Source organism: Dermacentor silvarum, chromosome 1, assembly GCF_013339745.2.
Source record: "Dermacentor silvarum isolate Dsil-2018 chromosome 1, BIME_Dsil_1.4, whole genome shotgun sequence".
Classification (NCBI taxonomy): domain Eukaryota; kingdom Metazoa; phylum Arthropoda; class Arachnida; order Ixodida; family Ixodidae; genus Dermacentor; species Dermacentor silvarum.
Window position 1 is genome coordinate 336,186,770 of NC_051154.1, and position 19,504 is coordinate 336,206,273.

Below are 19,504 nucleotides of genomic sequence, written 5' to 3' on the forward strand. Positions count from 1 at the left end.
CTGCGATTTCTGCACGAAGCTAGTGGCGACAGGCGGCTCCCAATGAGGGGATCAAGGAACTTATCGTACCAAAAATAATATCACAAATGACGTGAACAGCAACGTCTTTGGTAAAAAAAAGAAAGAAGGTAAATATAACGGACAGAATTTAGCTACCGCTAATTATTGAAGTATACGATAACATTTTACCCGCCGCGGTAGCTCAGTCAGCTAAGGCGTTGCGCTGCTGAGCACGAGACCGCGGGATCGTATCCCCGCCGCGGCGGCCGTATTTCGATGGGGGCGAAATGCAAAATCGTCCGTGTGCTTGCGTTGTAGTGCACGTTAAAGAACCCCAGGTGGTCAAAATTAATCCGGAGTCCTCCACTACGGCGTGCCTGATAATCAGAACTGGTTTTGGCACGTAAAACCCCAGAAAGAAGAACGATAACATTTTTTAAGCTTAAGTGGTATATATTTTCATGTAGGTACGATGAAGCCACGTCCAACGCACATGCTGCAAGCAAGGTGAAGCGAAGGTTTCTTGATGCGGATATTGAAATGCCATAAAACTGCGCGCCTTCTGCGTCACATTATGTGGCTTCGAGATTATCGGGCCTAGCTTACCTTCCCATCAGTGTGCAGTTATTAAACAAAAACGAAGGGGGGGGGGCATAGTATGACCATAGCCCAGTTTACTACTGCACTATATCCATGCCCAGCCCACGTTTTCTGTTAGCTACCTACAAAGTAATGAAGTCCGCCTATAATGCTATTACATTAAAACAGTATCCTGTGGTAATGCTGAACTGCACCAAGCTATACTTGTTGCAGATATGGATCAAGCAGCGATACTGGGCCAAGAAACCAAAAGCAATGGGCATGTGCGCCTGTATACGTAAGTATACAGGCACACACTGGCCGTACACTGGCGGTATGCTGGCAGTGCACTGGCAGTGAAGCCGTCGCGATAATATGGCCACCATCGTAGCACGTCCTAATGCTGTAGTTTCAGAAGGAATTCAACGCGTATGCATAGCTTTAGCCACTTTTTCCTGAAGCCATTTGGCTGAAATTTGGTCGCGAAAGCCGATGGCTACCTCTTCCCCTTGTGTTGTAGACTAACTGAAAGCTTAGCCGACGTTCTTGGAAAAAAGGTGAGGGTTAGTCTACTGCGCTAGCACGACTATTTCAAGGCTCCACAGAATAAAGCGATTGCATTATTCGCGAAAGTCAATAATTTGTTTAACTGACCGTCGTGAATGCACACAAAAAGAATAAGACGTGCACACAACTAAAGCGAAAGCGCAAGTTCAATATGTGGATGCTACCACTGTTATGTATGTCACTGTGAAATTAGGTATCGCGCCTTTCGGTTTGAATATCTTGTGCACATTTACCCTGCTTCCTTTGATGTTCGGTTCCTTTTAAGAATAATAAAACACGGTTAATTTCTAAACAACAAAATATTTTTCCACAACACAAGGCGCTTTTCCTTGCCCTTTTCTTTTCAATGAAGATTTGTTACTCCGACTGGGAATCTTTCTTTTTTGTTATATAAGATATAGCGGGGGTGTAATTTTGGTATTCAGAAAATAAGAACGAAATGAAGATTAGTCCTACTCAAGTATATTTTACTCACTACTGATCTAACTCTGGACACCATAGCAATCACCAGCTTTATGCGTGCGACATTTCTGCGAAGAGCAACAAGGGGTGAATGCGGATAGGCAGACAGACGTTGCATGGAGTTTTAATGGGAACACTTACCTGCCCTTCAACTTGCGTTTATCATTATCATCCGGTATGAAGCGTTTTAAACATGCCAACAATATGTTCTGCAGCAGTGAATGAAAAAATGTCATTGACACTTCAACCGAAGGCCCGGCAGAGGTTGGTACGTCTGACCCGACAGGCATTGAACAACGTCCCACCCATAGCCGCGTACCGGATTCATGGCGCGCAGGAAGAGCGATGATTTTGCACGTGGCCTGAAAACGAGTACACAGCTGCGGCAGCGCAGCGACTATGAGCTCGAGGTCGCGGATTTTATCGCAGACGTGGCGAACGCATTCCAGTGGGAGCGGACTCAAAAACGCTCGTGTACCTTGCTTTGGACGCACACTAAAGAAGTAACCCCAGGTGGTGAAAATTAAGCCCCCTCGCAACGGCGTGACTCATAATGGGATTGTAGTTTTAGCAAGTGAAACCCCCGAGTTGACCGGTGCTCAAAAATATTGCTGCAAAGGGTCGCGTTGAAGTAATGCGTCCAAATTTTAGAAAAAACCAATGGACCCGACATTTTTTCACCCAACTAGAGCACTTCGGTCTCCAGTATAGACAGAAAAATAGAGTGTGAAATAGAAAATGTGAATTTACTCGATATGTGAAGCTCACTTTCAAGTGATTGGCCTGAAGACAGGGCTGCAGCGAGCAATTGCGATGCACCGTTGTCACATTTCAGACATACGCGACGGCCTCTGCACAGTCCGAATATTTATTTATTTATTTGTAGATACCAGCAGCCCAGTATTGAAGTCAGATGGACAGTAACAAAAATAACAAATCAATACATTGGCACTTCAAATCAGGGCTATACTACACATCAATACATTACAATGCTGTGAATTGTAAATACATTTTGTATTTGCTTTCTAAAAGCTGAACGAACATTAGATCCATAAATTTTTCTGTTTCGTTTTGCTTCGGCAGCGGCTGCATACGGCCGCGCCGCATGGGCCCTACCTTGAAAGCGAACTGCGATGGGTGCACAGTCTAGGCGCAACAAGACTCCTAGGGGTTTGACACAGAATATAACTGCGCGATCTGGCTGCAGTGATAAACATGCGGCCAGAAGTGTAGAAACCATGCCCCGGAAAGAGCCAGGGAATTATCCATTTGGTTTGAGAAAGAGACCTCTATGCCCAGATACCCACACTAATCGTATCGGGAGCAGTGAGCGCGAAACAAAGTCGTAATCAATGTGTAACTAGAAATAGTGATGGGAAGTGGGGTGACGATCTCGCAGTGGAAAAACTCCCCGCTAACAGTTTCGCCAGAAGTATTGGAGGCAAATTGGGTAGCCAAAGCGAAGAGGACCAATTCAAGGGTGTCGTGAAAACTAAGAAGGCTCGATACGGTGCTTGTTTGATAATGACGAGTTACGCCAATTTTATTTAGTTGCCCATTTCTTGCGCGTTCGGGAACATACAGAAATGTGCGCGTGCCTGAGTATGTAGTCACAGTCGTCTCGTTCCACCTCACATGCACCTACAGCTATCATCTGTCCATGGCCACAGCCTATCCTTTCGATATAAACGATGTGAAAACGGTGCTCGGTTTCTTGGTGTTCTTCACGCATTTTTTCGTAGCACACATATATCTGTCATTGCGGCTGCTAAGTGGTATCGTTTTTCTAAGTAGATTTCATATAAAAGAAAGGTTGAGTGTGTAACTTACTTGCAGTGACGATACCAATGCATTGCGGGCGTCGAACCGAACATGAACCGAAAGCCGTGCCCGAATCACCAATCAAGGCCTCAAACGAACCTAAACCCTAACCGATATTCTCTAACAGTGTTTTAACTAAAACAACCAGCTGTACTTTGTTCAAAACAACACAGTTTTCGCATTGTTGCGATATTGAGGAAGCTATTTCACTGCTGCACACCGATGTTATGACATTGGGTCTTGAACCCAATGTCAGTCTGCCTTCAACATTATCATTAGTCAGTCATTCGTCATTGTCATTATTTTAATACCCATATATTTTACACAATTTACAGTGACATGCTGTGGGCACCCTGCTTTGTTCAGACGGCGCTACGACGTTTACATTTTTCACCCCAGCATCGCCGACACCGGCCGCTAGAGAGGTGATGAAAATTTTACGCCATTCCAAACGATAGCGGTCACTTTTCGTCGCTCGCCTGAGTGTTACGCCCTGCGCATGCGCACTTTCGACGTTTACACTACTCGGACAGTCTTTTGCCTCGTGATAACCAATCGAAAGTGTCAAGGCCAATGTATATACAGCGTCTCTCCAGTTTTGCTTCACCCACTCGCTAGGCTGTGTGTTCTGGCGCTGCTGTCTACTCTGCAAAGCTTTGGCGCAGGGTGCGTATAGTCACGTTACATATACCATTTGCAAGTCATAATACGCGTACATTTACAGCCATTCACATTTACAGCCATACATTGATAAACCATCACATGTCATGGCGCTTTTTGGCATTTCTGGCCCTTGCGCCAATAATAACCAGATATTATTATTATTAGCTGCCATCAGCATTGTGAAGTCAGGAGGAGTGCCTGTCGGTTACATTTGAACCAGACTTGTACACGTTACAGAAAAAAATGACCGATGATTGCAATGCTCCCTAATGCGAAATTTAAGCGCAGCTCTATACGCACTTTCATTTCGCGACTTATTGGGAGGCGCGGACAATTTGTCTCATGCACCAGTTGCAAATGGAGCGAAGTAGGGATGGTCGAATAATTATTTTGTGCAATTAACGAAATAATCGTTCATCGTTTTAGCTTGTGTTTAGCTCGTTTGTGTTTAGTTCATCGTTTAGCCCCCATCGTAATCGCTTTCGATGCAGGGTTTTTCATCAAATAATATATTAATCGAAGTTTTTACCGGGTACGTTTAAAAAGGCTGAAACGCACTTATCTACTTTTGTAGCGCCCTATTTTAATATTTGAGAGGTGGAACCAAGTTTGAAACACAAGTGATAAACGTTTTGATAAAGGTAATCTTTAACTTGTTAAAGTCTAACTGTAGTAGGCACTATTGGCTTTTGACAAGATGAACAATGTATGTTATGAAATGGCACTTAGTCCAGAATGAAAAAATTCGTCGGCCCTACCACTCCGTGAAGATGGTTAGCCAGCGAAGCTGAAACGTGCGGCCCCGGTATTGATCACTGGGATAATCCCTAGGGTTCATTTAAGTATTTCTCAATTATGAGGTTACACACACGTTTGGCTGCGACGGAGAGAACGTCACTGACGGTATGCCCGCAGTTCGCCGTTGTCGCTCGTGTTCGATGCCACTGTCGCTTGCGAGTCTTCGAAATCAAATTGCTTCAAAAAATTAAATCTGTCCGTCACGTAAGACACTGAATGTTTCATACCCCCTCAAGCAATGGCTCATAGTGCCGTAAGCGCGCCCTCGCCATTACGACGAGAGAAGAGAAGTGAAATTCTGCGCTGGAATGATTATCGGCTACGCAGCATGAAAGCAGACGACGACGACGAACGCGGGAGCAGGCGCACGAGTGCATGCCGAACACGAGCGCAACCCGAGGGGCGCCAACGAGCCAGCTGCGGAAAAAGACGACGACGCTCGAGCGAATGCTGATGATTATAGTTTTATGTACACAGGCGATTTCGCCAAGCCATATACGATTTCGCCTATAGTAGGGGACAACTTTAAAAACAACACAGTTGGCAAAAAAGGCAGACGGACCGCGCGGGGTTGTGTTACTCCGCCAGCCATCACAGAAGCAAATAAAATCGTCGTCATGCGACGTTTTCAAAATGGCGTCATACTTGATACGACTGTAATTGTTGTACTTGTACTTTCCACTATAATAGTTGAGTGAAAACGTATGAAATTACGCGTTTATGATTTTATTTTTGTGGTTACCGCCTTATTTAGGTAAGTACGAGCTCTTTGCAGCCTCGTGGAGGAACAGTGGCTGGCGGGGCTTCACTGCGGACTTAAGTTGTATCCGACTATAGACATATAAAGCATCGCTTTATTAAGGTACATTGCACTAGTGAATCCCAGTAGAGTACAGTTGAAGAATAATTAAGAAAAATGGCAAAAGTGAAAGGTGAAGTTCAACTGAAATATGCAAGAAATTGCGATGTACACAGGGGAAAAGAAAGTCAGTGGTTTAGTATTTTAAACCACGTATTCTTTTCTACAGAGCGAAGAAATGTCAATTGGCTGGCATGTTTGGGTGAAACCGACACCTACTTTGAATGGCACACAACCAGCATGCGAGATTATACAACACCATCGCTATGTCACAAAGATGGTCTTAGACGGCGCGCTTGCGGTGAAACATGTTTAGTGGACTGGGAGTGGCACTACGATCAACGACTGGGTTGCTATAGTGTGCCTTGCATTGCGGGGGCATTTCAAGCCTCCGGCTCCACGCGGTGTGGTGGCGTGTGCGGTGAGCGGGAAGAGAGAGGAAGCGCTAAGCTTAGCATTCTCTTCGGCGCGTTCTCTTCGCCGGCGCCTGTGTCTCCCGCTCAAAGCTGACTCCAAGTAGACGACACGGGCGTTCAGCGTTCGCTTCAGCGTGCACGCCGTAACGTTGTTTTTATGGGCCTTTGAGTCAAACAGTAACTGTTCTTGTCGGTGTCTGTTCGAGGGCCGTAATACTAACAGCGCTGTAATGTGCAGTGTACCCTTGTTCGCAATTTGCTAGCCTAAGATGGGACGCAGGTGGTACGCGTGAGTGCCCTCAGTGTAACTTGCGAGGCGCGCGGCCGAACGGGAGCAACACACGTGAATGGTTGCCTTGGCAACCAAGACGGCGATAATTTCTTTCTCGGCCGCCAGGTGCCGCCAGCATGATAGTGGCTCCGCGAGCTTGTGACATTTTCTGGTCGCCGCAACTGGCGGAGTTTCCACTACTACAGGTTTCTTGCTTCGTGGCCTAGCCCAAATACTTGACCAATACCTTGCGATAGCCAATCGATAGCCAATCAATAGCTAATCGATAATCGACAAATAATTAATAAATTTCGGAAAATGCTGGGGATGACTTCGTAGTGCTTAGCCTAGCCCATATACGTGGCCAATACCTTGCGATAGCCAATCGATTGCCAATCAATAGCTAATTGATCAATATTCAATAGATTCCGGAAAATGCGGGGGATCACTTGGTAGTGCTTAGCTTAGCCCAAAAGCCAGGCATCTGGTGGGATAGGTGCACATCAGCTCCACTGTCTCTTTAGCATTGCACCTCCAGTGCAACCTAGACTAATTTTTTGTATACATCTCCTTAATCATTTTTCCCTTCAAAATCTGCCTTGTACCGCTGCCTATGACTCTAAGAGATCCGGTCGTATCAATCTCTTCCCTGCTATTTTTCCACCAATACTCTAAACATCTCTTGCTTATCTCGACTGCTGACCGGTTGACGCTTCCGTCCACTTTAAACCCCAGCGCTTCTCGAAGGTGTACAGTGCCGTACACTGCTGTGCAGAGAGCGCGAACCGCCGTCTTTGCTCTGCGGGGCGACATATGGCGGCGGCTGCCGGGTCCGAAATTGCGTGCCCTAGGGCGCTATAACGTAAAATGATTCCAAACTGTTTTGATTCCAATTTCTGCAATCAGCCTCCATGATTGGTCAAAACATTTTCGGGCCACTACCAACTTCGCCTGTCTGTCACGCGACGTCACGAAAACTGCGATCGCTCCCCATCTGATTAACGTGTACACCATGATTATGCATGAATAAACCACACAAAAGAAAAATAATCATTCCTGATTCGACGCCTTTTCACCATTAGCCCACTGCTATTGGTCCAATGTTTTCTGGTTACGCCCACTTCGCCTGTTTGTCACGTGACCTCACAACACCGCGAAAACTCAACACGTCAAACTGACGTCTACGCGAAAAAAAAATGCATTATTATGCCGAACAAAACTGAAAATTTTCTGAATAGCCACAGACTGCCCCGTTCCGAAAGGAATAGGAGATGGCTGCCCGCCGATCCCTCAGGACCTCCCTACTCACACCTGCCGGTGAGCATGTATTTATTTGCGCATGATAAACCTTTTTGCGTGGCAGTAAAACGTTATCGAGCCCTTTCGGCATGCATATGACATCGCTCTGCCAACTCTTCCTTGCTGAGGATCCGTTTTAGCGGCATTCTTATCCTTCCGTTGCACGCCGCCGTGATTTTCGACCAGCCACCGCAAGCTAAGTAAGGCGAAGCGGACCAATCGGAGAAGCCGGCACCACCCTCTTCATGCGCTTATCTATTTTAACTGTGCTGGCTCGGCCCCATCGAAACCCTCTCCACTACAGCGTGCTCCTCGCCTCTTGTCAACCAATTAGATAAGAAAGACTGCTGATTGTAGACAATTGATGTTATTGGTTTTGAAAGCGAACAAAGGTGATCTCCTATAAACGAGGAGAGTGCTTGATTGGGTTGTTCAGACAACACTGCGGGTCACCGCCCGATGCTTGCGTTGGTGGTTACGTAATTTGACGTCAGAAGCTTGTAATCAAAACAGTTTGGAATCATTTTACGTTATAGCGCCCCTGGAGTATGCGCGGCCTAATAAACATTCAAACTTGCGCGTGTTGCTTCTAACCAGCGGTGACGTTCGTGAGCGCCTTTGTTATCTCGAAAAGTACGTGAGTGCGCTTCATTTGTTGCGAAAGGCCGGCATAGGCCGGCGCATGTTATCAGCCCATACATTCCATTCTATGGCGATTGCGGTGCCGCAAATGCCCTCAGGCCGAGCGCTGATTTGGGTAAAGAAATTTGCTTTTCAACTTGGCCACTCCTATAAAGCAGTTCTACATGTCTATTAGACCGCGCATGCTCCTGTGCACACTGCCTTGAACCCAGCAACTGCCGCCCGTTGTCGCCCTGCAGAACAACGCCGGCCGCTCGCACGCTTTACGGCACCGTTTGCAATGAATGTCAGCGGCTGCCGCTAGGACCGCTGCAGTGCGGGCGTGTGCCGCGGCGCCGCACGCTCTTCATAGACCGCCTTGTTTTCACATAGGGGCTGCTGCGCTTTTTGGAGTTATAAAGCCGTAGGAACAGTAAATTTCTCATGTAAAAAGGTGATTTCTAATATAGGGTTTCTTTTGACTATAAGAAGGCTCATTTACTGCTTGCGGCCTGCGTTTGAGCTTACGTACCAGCTAGCTCTGTTTCGAGTGTCGAACCTCCGATGGTTCAATTTAGGAAAAGGAAGAACTACATTCGTTTTCTAAGACAGTCCAGCTCATTGCGACGTAGGATTTTTAAAGTATACTTATTTGGCGACGTTTTACTAATAGAGAATAGGAATGCCTAATCTATATGGACCTGTGAAACTGACTATATATAGGATGTTTCTTTTTTCTTTAGACAATACAGATTTTTATTTTTAAAAAGTAATGAACGAAGCGAACCTGGTGTTTTCGCCGACGAGTTCATAAGTGAGGCGGACATTGCCGTAATAACGTGAGCTTAAGAAGACTAATTAGCAAAAATTGATTGATTACATTTTTTTATTCGGGCCTTGTGGGGACCGTTGTCTAAACTGCAAATTAGGAGGCAGTAACAGTTTCATCCACATGCATCTTTTAAAGACCTGGAAAATCGCACCTAATTCTATATATTCAAGACGTGTGCGGCGAAGTTCGAATGACAGCATACCGCGGCAAATCCTAACTCGACACGCAGACGCACATGCTTGCCAGGCAAATCAAATATGTGACGCTTTAGTAACTGCCGCGACTACAGCCAAGACGTTCGGTTTGCTACTTTCTCGAGCTTGTCGTCATGGTATTTCGGTCTGATACGACAGCGCGCGCTCGCCTTTTCTGCGCTCCAGCAGATTGCCTGAATTGATCGTCGAAGTTCGATCATAAATATCTCGAATGAAATGTGACTTTCAAGGTAAAAAACATAAGGTGCGTTAAAATGTGAGTGCCTTCACATTCGCCAGTTCAACAACTGTATAAAAAAGGTAATTAATAATTTTTTGTAAATTCGTCTTCTGATCAACCTCACGTTGTTAGCGGCAATGTATTTCCGCCTCGCCTCGGAACTCATCTGCAAGACAACGCCATGTTGGCTGCTCTTATATAGCCTCCTTATAAAAAATCTGGATTGTCTATGAAAAAAAAAACCCTGTATATGACTTCTCTTTGATGATGCTCGTATATGCGAGACCGTAGAGGCTTGGGCTAGTCGGTACATATTCGAAAGGGAAAACAGCGCGAAAAAACACGACAAGAAGACAAGAAGGGGGACACATACCAGCGCTGACTGACGACTGACTTCTTTATTCAGAAAGGAACACATATATACCGTAGGTATATATGTGTTCACCGTAGGCATTGGTGAACGCGACGCCCAACCATTGCCTACACAGAAGGGTCGCATCTCTTCGGGGAAGTCTTGTTGGAAGTCGAAGGCTTAAGGCTGGATCCAAGGTGTATAATCGGGCGTGCATAAAATGTGGTTTATACCAGTCTAATGAAGTGCATTGGCGTGCAACTAGGCGGAGCATCCTTGCAGCATCTGTCCTAGACAGCGGGATCGATAGGCGGTTGTCTTGTTCATGAGCTGAACGAGCAGCTTGATCGGCACGTTCATTGCCAATAATTGCACAGTGACTTAGCAGCCACTGAAAGATTATTTCGTGTCCTTTCTCAGTGAGGTCGTGTATGAACTCTGTGATTTCGAAAACCAGTTGTTCCTGTGGACCGCGCCGTAAGGCTGACAGTAAACTCTGCAGTGCCGTCTTCGAGTCGCAGAAAATGGACCATTTGTGTGCTGGTTCATCATTATTAAAATGTAGTGTGACTCGAAGCGCTGCCAGTTCTGCTGCCGTCGACGTTGTCAAGTGAGATAATTTCATCTTGATTGTGGTGGCTTTTTCTGGAATCACGACAGCGGCGGTAGAGCTGTTCTGCAAGACGGAACCATCGGTGTATATGTGGGTGTAATTCCGGTACTTTTCGTATAATAGGAGTAAGGTAAGCTGTTTAAGAGCCGGCGATGACATATCTACTTTTTTCCGGACGCCAGGTACTGTCAGGATGATCGTTGGCTGAATGAGGCACCAAGGAGGAGTGGAAGGTCTCGCGGCAGGTGTGAAGCATGATGGTATAGCCTCACGATGTGCGGATACCATTCGGCAGAACGAGGCGTGTGGTCTCTCCGCAGGTAGAGAGGCTAGATGGTGGCAAGGAGTCCGTGCACGGTGCCTTACGTGCATTCTTATTGCCTCAACTGCGATGTGGGTCTTTATGAGGTGGTCTCTGGCGATTGCAATAGTTGCCGCCGTTGACGCACTTCGAGGAAGACCTAGACAAATCCGGAGTGCCTGGGCCTGCACACTTTGTATAGTACGTAGGCTTGTTGTACTTGCGTTAGTCAATGCTGGCAAGCTGTACCGCAAGAAGCCGAGAAAAAGTAGTGTATATAATCAAAGCATAGCACTTCTCGACATTCCCCAGGTCTTTCCAGCGAAGAATTTCAATAGGTGACAGATGCCTGTCAACCGTTTTTTCATGTACAATACATGGGGGCTCCATGCAACGTCTCTGTCAATTATGACAACCAGGAATTTATATGACCGTACAAATGGTATCATCTGACCATTGATTAACACACTGTAATGTGTCATAGGCTTACGCGTAAATACCACAAGTGCACATTTGTCAGATGAAATCTCCAGGCCTTGATTTCGGAGATAGTGTGCAGTCTGAGTGGCAGCTTTTTGGAGCCTGGTGCGCAGCTGTAGGCGTGTCACTCCGGACGCCCAAACACATATGTCGTCCGCGTACATTGATAATTTAACTGTGTTTGGAAGGTGATGAAGGAGACCAATCAGCGTCAGGTTAAACAACGTAGGGGCTCAGTGCGCCACCTTGGGGGACGCCACAGTAGGTGTAATGCAAAGAAGTGCGGCCGTCCTCGGTGCTCACAAAGATCGCATATAGAGATAGCTATGAATCCATCGGAACATCCGACCACCGAGGCTTATCTCTTCGAGAGCGCCGAGGATGGATTCATGTGTAACGTTGTCGTACGCCCCTTTGACATCGAGGAACAAAGAAGCGCATAGACGTTTACACCCTTTTTGGTGCTGAACATAGGTAACCAGGTCGACGACATTATCGATCGAGGAGCGGCCGCGTCGGAATCCTGCCATGGCATCTGGGTAGACGTTGTGGTATTCCAAGTACAACTCCAAGCGTCCGAGCATCATCTGCTCCATCACGTTTCCCACGCAGCTCGCCAATGCAATCGGGCGATATGATGAAAGCTCCAACGGAGACTTTCCAGCCTTCAGTAGCGGAACTGTGCGACTAGTCTTCCAGCTTGTGGGAAGTGTGCCGAGAAGGATGGTTGCTTGATAGGTATAGAGAAATATTTGGTGCATGCAGAAAACATGTAGAACGTTCCCTGTATATTGTACGTGTTTTCATAAGATCTAACAAACATTCTTCAGCGACAACCATGCATGTCTCTATAGTACTGCTTTTTTGAAGCATGCTTTATTTAACCTGCTTCGACGATAAACAAGCTGGAGCTGTTAATTAAGGCAACTTTCTTGATCAAGAATTATACGTACCTCATCACAAGTTGTGCGACCTGTTTTGTCTTCTGTCATCATCACAGCATTCAGAACACTACCATTTTCTTTAAATAAAAGTGTCAAGTAAATTACTTTAAGTTATTCATTTCACCTTCTCAATAGGCATAGCTAATGATTTCACTGGCCAAGATAGCACATTCATCCACTCGACTGGAATAGAGATCGAGATTTCATTTCAATTATTTATCTTAAAGACCCCACGAGGTCACGTATTGCATGCAGTACAGATGGCGACTTTCGCTGGTGGTTTGGAGCCGTTGTGCACCATAATTTTGTAATCCATCAGCGCTCACGGCTTTGAATCTACGGCGTTGGGCGCACTCCTCTGATACAGAAGCTTTGCGGTGGACACCAAATCCTTCGAAGTTCTCCGATTCGGCGCTCTCAACGGCTGAGCACAACAATTAAGGAGGCCACCGACTGGGTGCACCTGCGCCACTTTGATGGAAGTTCTTTCGCACATACATATATGTATACGTATATATTTTGTCTCTTTAATTTTCTGCTTTGAGATACAAGGTTTGTAGGATACTTATGGAATATCGTAGTTATCGCATCAATTTCACACGCGATTTATTGCGGCGAAGATCGTTGAAAACACCATTCACCATAATAGAGAACGTGCGTTCGATGAACCAACTTTTTAAATACTTTTCACACACCACAGCAGTTGGCGTCAGCGTTTTGTCGTTTTTTTTATCCTTCGTTTCGATTCTTCGAGCCGTATGCCATCAGATGGTGCAGTGAACAAGAATACAAGCCATTTGCTCGAGCAGTAACTACTCCAGCACAACCACGCAAAGCTTCACCCTTCGCTGTGGTTTCAGCATTCTTTCACCGCCGTCACATAGTTCTCCTACTCACATACACGGGAGCAGAACAACCAAAAACTCACTCGAAGCTTTTCTGAAGGAAGAACAAACACGGAAATCGACGCAACCACTGCGAAGCTGCTCTAGCCAAGCAGACGACACGCGCAGTCGGCACCCACCTACACGACTGTGACCTCTGCCGGCCACCGTGGGCATTCATTGCAGATGGTGCCACACTGTAAAAAAAAAAGCTGCAGTCTACGGAAAAAACTGAAGGTAAAAAGTTGCCGGACACTTTCCGTAGAATGAAAACGGTGTGCTCCGTAGAACGGATAGTCCGTAAACCGAGGTCAGCAATTACAGAACTTGTCCGTTAAGTGATACTGGAAATAACGGACAGTCCGTAAACCGAAGTCTGCAATTACAGGACCTGTCCGTTAAGTGATACTAGAAATAACGGACAGACTACGGACAGTCCGTAAACCGAAGTCTGCAATTACAGAACCTGTCCGTTAAGTGATACTAGAAATAACGGACAGACCGTATATATATACGGTCTGTCTGTAATTGAAAAAACGGGCCTCATTTTACGGTCTGTCTGTTCTATAGAACAGACTGTAAAATGAGGCCCGTTTTATCAATTACAGACATGCTGTAACTAACGCTGTAAGACAACAGACAGTCCATAGAACGCGTACAATGTAAAGCAAGGTTTCTTGTAGCAATTACAGAAACAGCCCATTTATTGGAAATGAAGAATGGTATACTGAAGAAAAAAAATGTACCGACACTATGCAGAACTTGCGGCTATACAGTTGGCAAAAAAGGTTTGAGAGTACATGCTTCTGCACATTTTTTTACACAGCATAAAAGACGCAAGATGATGGGAAGATCATATAATACAGGAAACAGCATCATCCATACTCTTTCCTGTTTCATTTCAAGTTTTACATAAAACAAATTATTGCAAACCAACTATCATAGCGCGAAGTACAGAAATTATTCAATGGTTCATAATGACCAAATGGTTTTCCTCCCGAACATAAAGATTTATATAGACTGAAACCATGTAAAAACAGTGTTCGCATGTTCCCTTCTTGCATCCACTGCTTTACTTTCGTCATGTCATTGTGTTGTATACTTGGGCTGTCAATGGCATACATAAAGCATACTTGCGCAGCTTCATGTGAACCCAACCCATCAACCAACTGCTGGTCTGAACAAAAGTTATATTTATTACAAAAAATAGATGAAGAAAAAAGAGAAAAAAACTGCAGGACTAGAAGGATTCCGGAAGCTTCATTACCTGAAAAGAAATGAATAGAGTAAGTTACTAGGGCCTTCATTAGCCCCCCCCCCCCCCCACAAATACATCAAGCAGACACCATAGGAGACACTTCCTCAGCTGTAAAGTACTAGGAAGTGCTAGCCCATAAACCAGTCTCCACGTGCAGGCACTATTTGCCACCACTGAAAAACCACCTTCCTAACTAAAAAGCGCCAGGTGTTGCCTACTGAAACCTACATGCCAAGTGCAATATCGCTTGCAATGGGGAGGGTGGGGCTGAGAACAAAACAGAAATGACATGCAGAAGACAGCATGAAGTGCAGTTGGGAGCAAAAGTCTAGAGACCATGGTATAAGCAAAAATGTAAATTTTTTGCCTAGCAAGCAATGCAGCGTGAAATAGTCAATGCATTACACTGGTCTAACAGGAGCACACAGGCCTTAGCACTTAGTGTCCACCAAGGCTGCGAAGAAAATATTTGATGGCACCCTGTGGTCTCTAGACTTGCTCACAACTGCATATATGGCATCTCATTTGAATATTGCTGCACTGTCAAACTTCAGAACCAGTACTTAATTGGTTTTCCTTAAATGGTGATGCACTTATGACATCCCCAGAAATATCAGCCAGTAAGAAGCACCCATTGCATGCAATGACCTCTGTCAAGCAGTGAAAAACAAGTACAGCCGGCCCTGTGATCACATAAAGCGAGTCAATGCTCTGAAAAAAAATGTGTCAGGCCTGTGTCATCACATGGTCCATTCATCCATTTAACTGATTTAGTGCATTAGCTTTAGCTAGTTCAATGCCAGTCCTTACTCATGCAGCACTGGCATGACAAGTGGTACGAGCCCAACACAATCATGCTAGTGCAAGCTAAATCTGCCTGCACGTCAAGTGTGAAACAGACAAGTGCAGACTAAGTGGAATGGACCTACAGTAACCCTTCAAAAAGGGGCTAAGTGGTTACGTTATCAGGTAGGGCATTTATTCGAGCCAACAGATGCATCAAATGGTTCTTGCTAAAATGAATAACTTTATGCCTAAATAAGAACTGCCTAAAGGGTATGGCATCTCTGTAGCTCCCACATTTTTAAAAACATTGCCGAATAAAACCCCACCTAAATCCTAAAACTGAACATTTACTTCGAACAGTTTTAACTCATTGTCAAGTCGAAGCATGGTATTTACAGCATTATAAAAATGACACACAACATGCATAAAAATGCCCCGTGAAAAAAAATTTAGATATAACCACTCACAGCTTCAACATTTCACTTGCAGCTTCCGGGCTAATGACATAATCTTGTTATGTACACTTGTCCGAGACTTCTTCCCTTGTGCTTTCGTGCCCGTTGAAGGTTGTATGTGAAATAGCAGCCTGCAAGACAAATACATTTCCTTTAATACACATATCGGGTACCATCAAAGCACTTTCTTCCTTAATGCAATCTGAGCTGCTACCGCCCGCAGGGGCTGCTCCTATGGTCACTCAGTCCCTCTCGTGCCCGAGAGGCAGCTCTTAACACCCTGTGCAACTTGCTCGAGCAGTCTAACCGCGCCAGCCGGATACTCAACACGACAAAAAACAGTGCCAGTGTATGGGTGGGGGAGGGGGTTTCATGAAAGTCACTCCACAAGCGAGCTATGAGATATGTGCTTCTCTGTACATATGTAAAAAGTCTCCCTCTATTCTCTCTCCCTGTTCATTACTCCCACACCCACTGCTGACCGTTGTTCAGGTGTCAGCCGTGCATACTAGACAGTTACGGTGCAGTCAGCAGTAAAAATTTCTTTCCTTTATTTTGAATATATATATTTCTTCAAATAAACAACCATTTAGTACTAATGCAATCTATCACCTGAATATCTCGCCTCGACCAGTTAAGTATCCATGCGTACAAACTTGTTTTATACAAAAATTAAAGGGTCATGTATGCGGCTTATACTGTGTGCCTCAGAAAACACCACGTAAAGTTTAAAAATAAAGTGGTACACTTCAGGCAGATTAGGTCAACGTATTGTCATCTCAAGTAAAACAGACCGTTTTGAAGCAGAGGAGGTTAGCTAATGAGTGACGAAAAGCTGTACAGCGTACTGAGAAACAACCAATAAAATTGCTTGCGTAGTACTTCTTTCTGGGGTCACTGAAGAAATATTGCTGAATGCTAGCACATCTAGTTTTCAGCACAGTAAAATGTTTTCGATGAATGAGGCCTGCATACCTGCCATAAAAACTGTTGACAAGAGTTTCCATTCGAGAGCTGTGCCAGGTTATCAAAACAAAGGGGCCAACGAGGCCATGGTTATTTGCTTTTTTTTCTGATTAGTGTTTATTATGCACTCCACGTTATTTGAAACAAATTGAAGGCCCTGAAGTTCAGACGTGCAAGTGCACAGTGAGATTCCCCAAAAATGTTTTGCAAGCTTTCTTTAGAGCCCCAGAAGTACTAAGAGCTAACATCTTGAAAACAACTTCGTTGGGTATTTCTGGGTAGATTCTACAACTTTTGAAATAAGTCTTGTACCATAATACAATATTTAAAATTTTACATAAACATAATTAGCTAACAAGACGACTCCAAAATGAAAAAGAATGAAACGTGACTGAATAAATGACAGTATCATTTTTAGTTTGGTTCAAGCACTCATGTTACCTAAATACGTGGCGGCTGCTTTAACAATTCAGTGATGCTACAGGCAAGACAAGGCCCATTAGAGCCCGCTAAAGTATGTTATACAAATGCTATCTGGCTAGCCCAAACTGCTTTGAGTCCCCTATGCTAAAATTTCATCATATCCCTTATCTGCTGGCATGAACGTTTTGAACTATATCAGAAATAATGGAAGTCAAAGGAACATTAAAGATGGGTAAATATGCAAGCCTGCACTGAAGCGTAAAAACTGCTTAAAAGTAACATGTTGGTAAACTAAATAGCAGTGTCCAGTACCTTTGGAGAAACTCTAGTGTGGTTGAACCCTCCTCGGCATATGTGATATTAAACACATAATAGCACAAAAACATCAGGCAAGTTGCTTCCGTGAAGCTCAACGCTTGCGAGAAGAGGACCTCGTGGTCGCATGTCACAAAGCATTGCTTGCTGAAAATGCTACCTGTAAAAATGGAATAACAAAGCATTCAATGTGGTTAATCTCTTGGATGGTGTTAGGATGATCAGAGTAACCTACAGTACTTTCCTACAGCAATTTAACTTAACTAAATGCATCCCCACTCGGAAAATGCCATTACATAAGCTATGCCAGTGTGCATGGATGGCATTAATTTTAACAGAGTACAAGGGCACATGTGTCGTATAAAGTACTACCTGGATTCTAGTGGCAATTGAAAATGAGCAACTTCTGCAATGAATGACTTCTGCAACCATGAAGTCATGTTAATCAGTTATGATGCATACCAGAAGTTGTCACTATGTGCCAATCCAAAATAGGTTCTTCTGGGCAAATCAGTGCTGGTTCTAGAGCATAGCACTTTACCATACAGGATATCAGTAAAGCTCAATAAGGCAAAAGAAATATTGTGTATAGCATGAAAGGCACAAACAGTAAGTGAATGGAAATGAAAGATTACAACATGCAGATCCAGTGGAGAGTGTGGTAAAGAAACACAGACATGAACGTATGCAGAAGGGTTAAAAATACAATTTAAAAAAAAAGAAACAAATGGACATACATCAGTACATGTAGAAAATGCATCATCGATAAAATTATTGATAAGTTAGCGCTAAGCCAAGACAACGAGAATGCGTACAGCACTTTGACAATGCCTTGAGGTGCAATCCAAGCGACGACACAAATGAATTTAGATTGTGAACATCACTCAAGAGGTAATTCCAGAGCTCTACCATTAATAGAAAGAAAAAAGTATTTTGGTTTGTCATAATATGATGAAAATGGTATATATTTACCATGGCTTGTTACCAAGGGGACGCGCGCTATCACGCAGGGCGAACTCCCCCGCGCGCTATCACGGAGGGCGAACGCTCCGTGGAAAGCAAACGCGACCATTGCGCGAAAGGCCCTGGGGGTATGGCAGGGAGAGAGGGAGGCGCGGCGACACTGTGCTCCGGCACCAAAGGCGTATATTGCAACCAAGGCAGTGCAGGAGGGAGCGGGGGGCGGGGGGGGGCGCAGCTTCTACTCTGCCAACAACCGTGCTCGTACGTTAGCTGTGGCGGTCACCTGCTCCGTCTCTTATCTCCACACGGCTGTGACCTTTGTATGCGCTGTGCATTCACTGCTCAGTTTCCGTTGAAGCAATAGATCGCACGAACCTTCGCCCGCTGCGGCGGCTAAGCTTGCTGCCAGCGTTTTGACAGTCGTCTGCAGTCATTCAGTGTGATCTATTCATGTTTGCTTGTGCGCTGACACCACGCTTGTTAATTCAGTTAGTAATAGTCGAGCCTATCTCACATTCTCATTTTCCAGCCTGCGCTACACATGCAATGCTGCCCGGATCGGCAGTGCAGTGCTACAGGTGTGTATATATCCCTTCGCACCCGCACGTGCTGCCCACGGGAAGCGCTTCTCATCAACACCACCGTTTCACACGCGCCTCTTCTGTCGGTCTACTTACGCCGCAGCACACCTGCTTACTTACTAAGCTCATGCTTACTACAATTCATATTGCTACCAAAGCCGCTCGCCTTACTTCGTATGACATCGCTGTGTTGCTATCGCATTCATTGCTTCGCCCTTAAGGCGAAACTGATATTTTTTGTAAAGTTTAAGAGGTTGTGGTAAAGAAATTTCAGAGTCCAACTTCCTCCAGCATGCTAGTGTTGGTTTGCCTGCTTGGATGCAAAGTGCAGCTATGGTGTCATTCCTTGTTTACTTGGTGTAAATGAATCTGAGCGCCCCATTTTGAATCTTTCCTAGTGCCAAGTTTAGGTACTGTTCATGTGGGTTTCATACTAAGCTGTCATATTGTAATATTGACCTAACCAGTGCCTTCTAAGCAGCAATTTTACTGACGGGGTAGTCGCCACTATTTTTCTATGCTGAAATCCTAGTTGCTTAAAAGTATGCGTGTATGCATCA

General features: G+C 45.0%; 1 protein-coding gene across 1 annotated transcript in view; it reads right to left on the bottom strand.

Moving 5' to 3' along the window:
- Positions 1-14,046: 14,046 nt before the first annotated feature.
- Positions 14,047-19,504, bottom strand: part of LOC125943292 (uncharacterized) — a 40,484-nt gene continuing 35,026 nt past the window's right edge. Inside the window, exons 4-6 of the mRNA XM_049662237.1 lie at positions 17,398-17,560; positions 15,709-15,827; positions 14,047-14,464 (exon numbers count right to left, since the gene is read on the bottom strand). Coding sequence (XP_049518194.1) covers positions 15,713-15,827; positions 17,398-17,560 — 278 coding nt within the window. The 3' untranslated portion in view covers positions 14,047-14,464; positions 15,709-15,712. The remainder of the gene's footprint in view (positions 14,465-15,708; positions 15,828-17,397; positions 17,561-19,504) is intronic.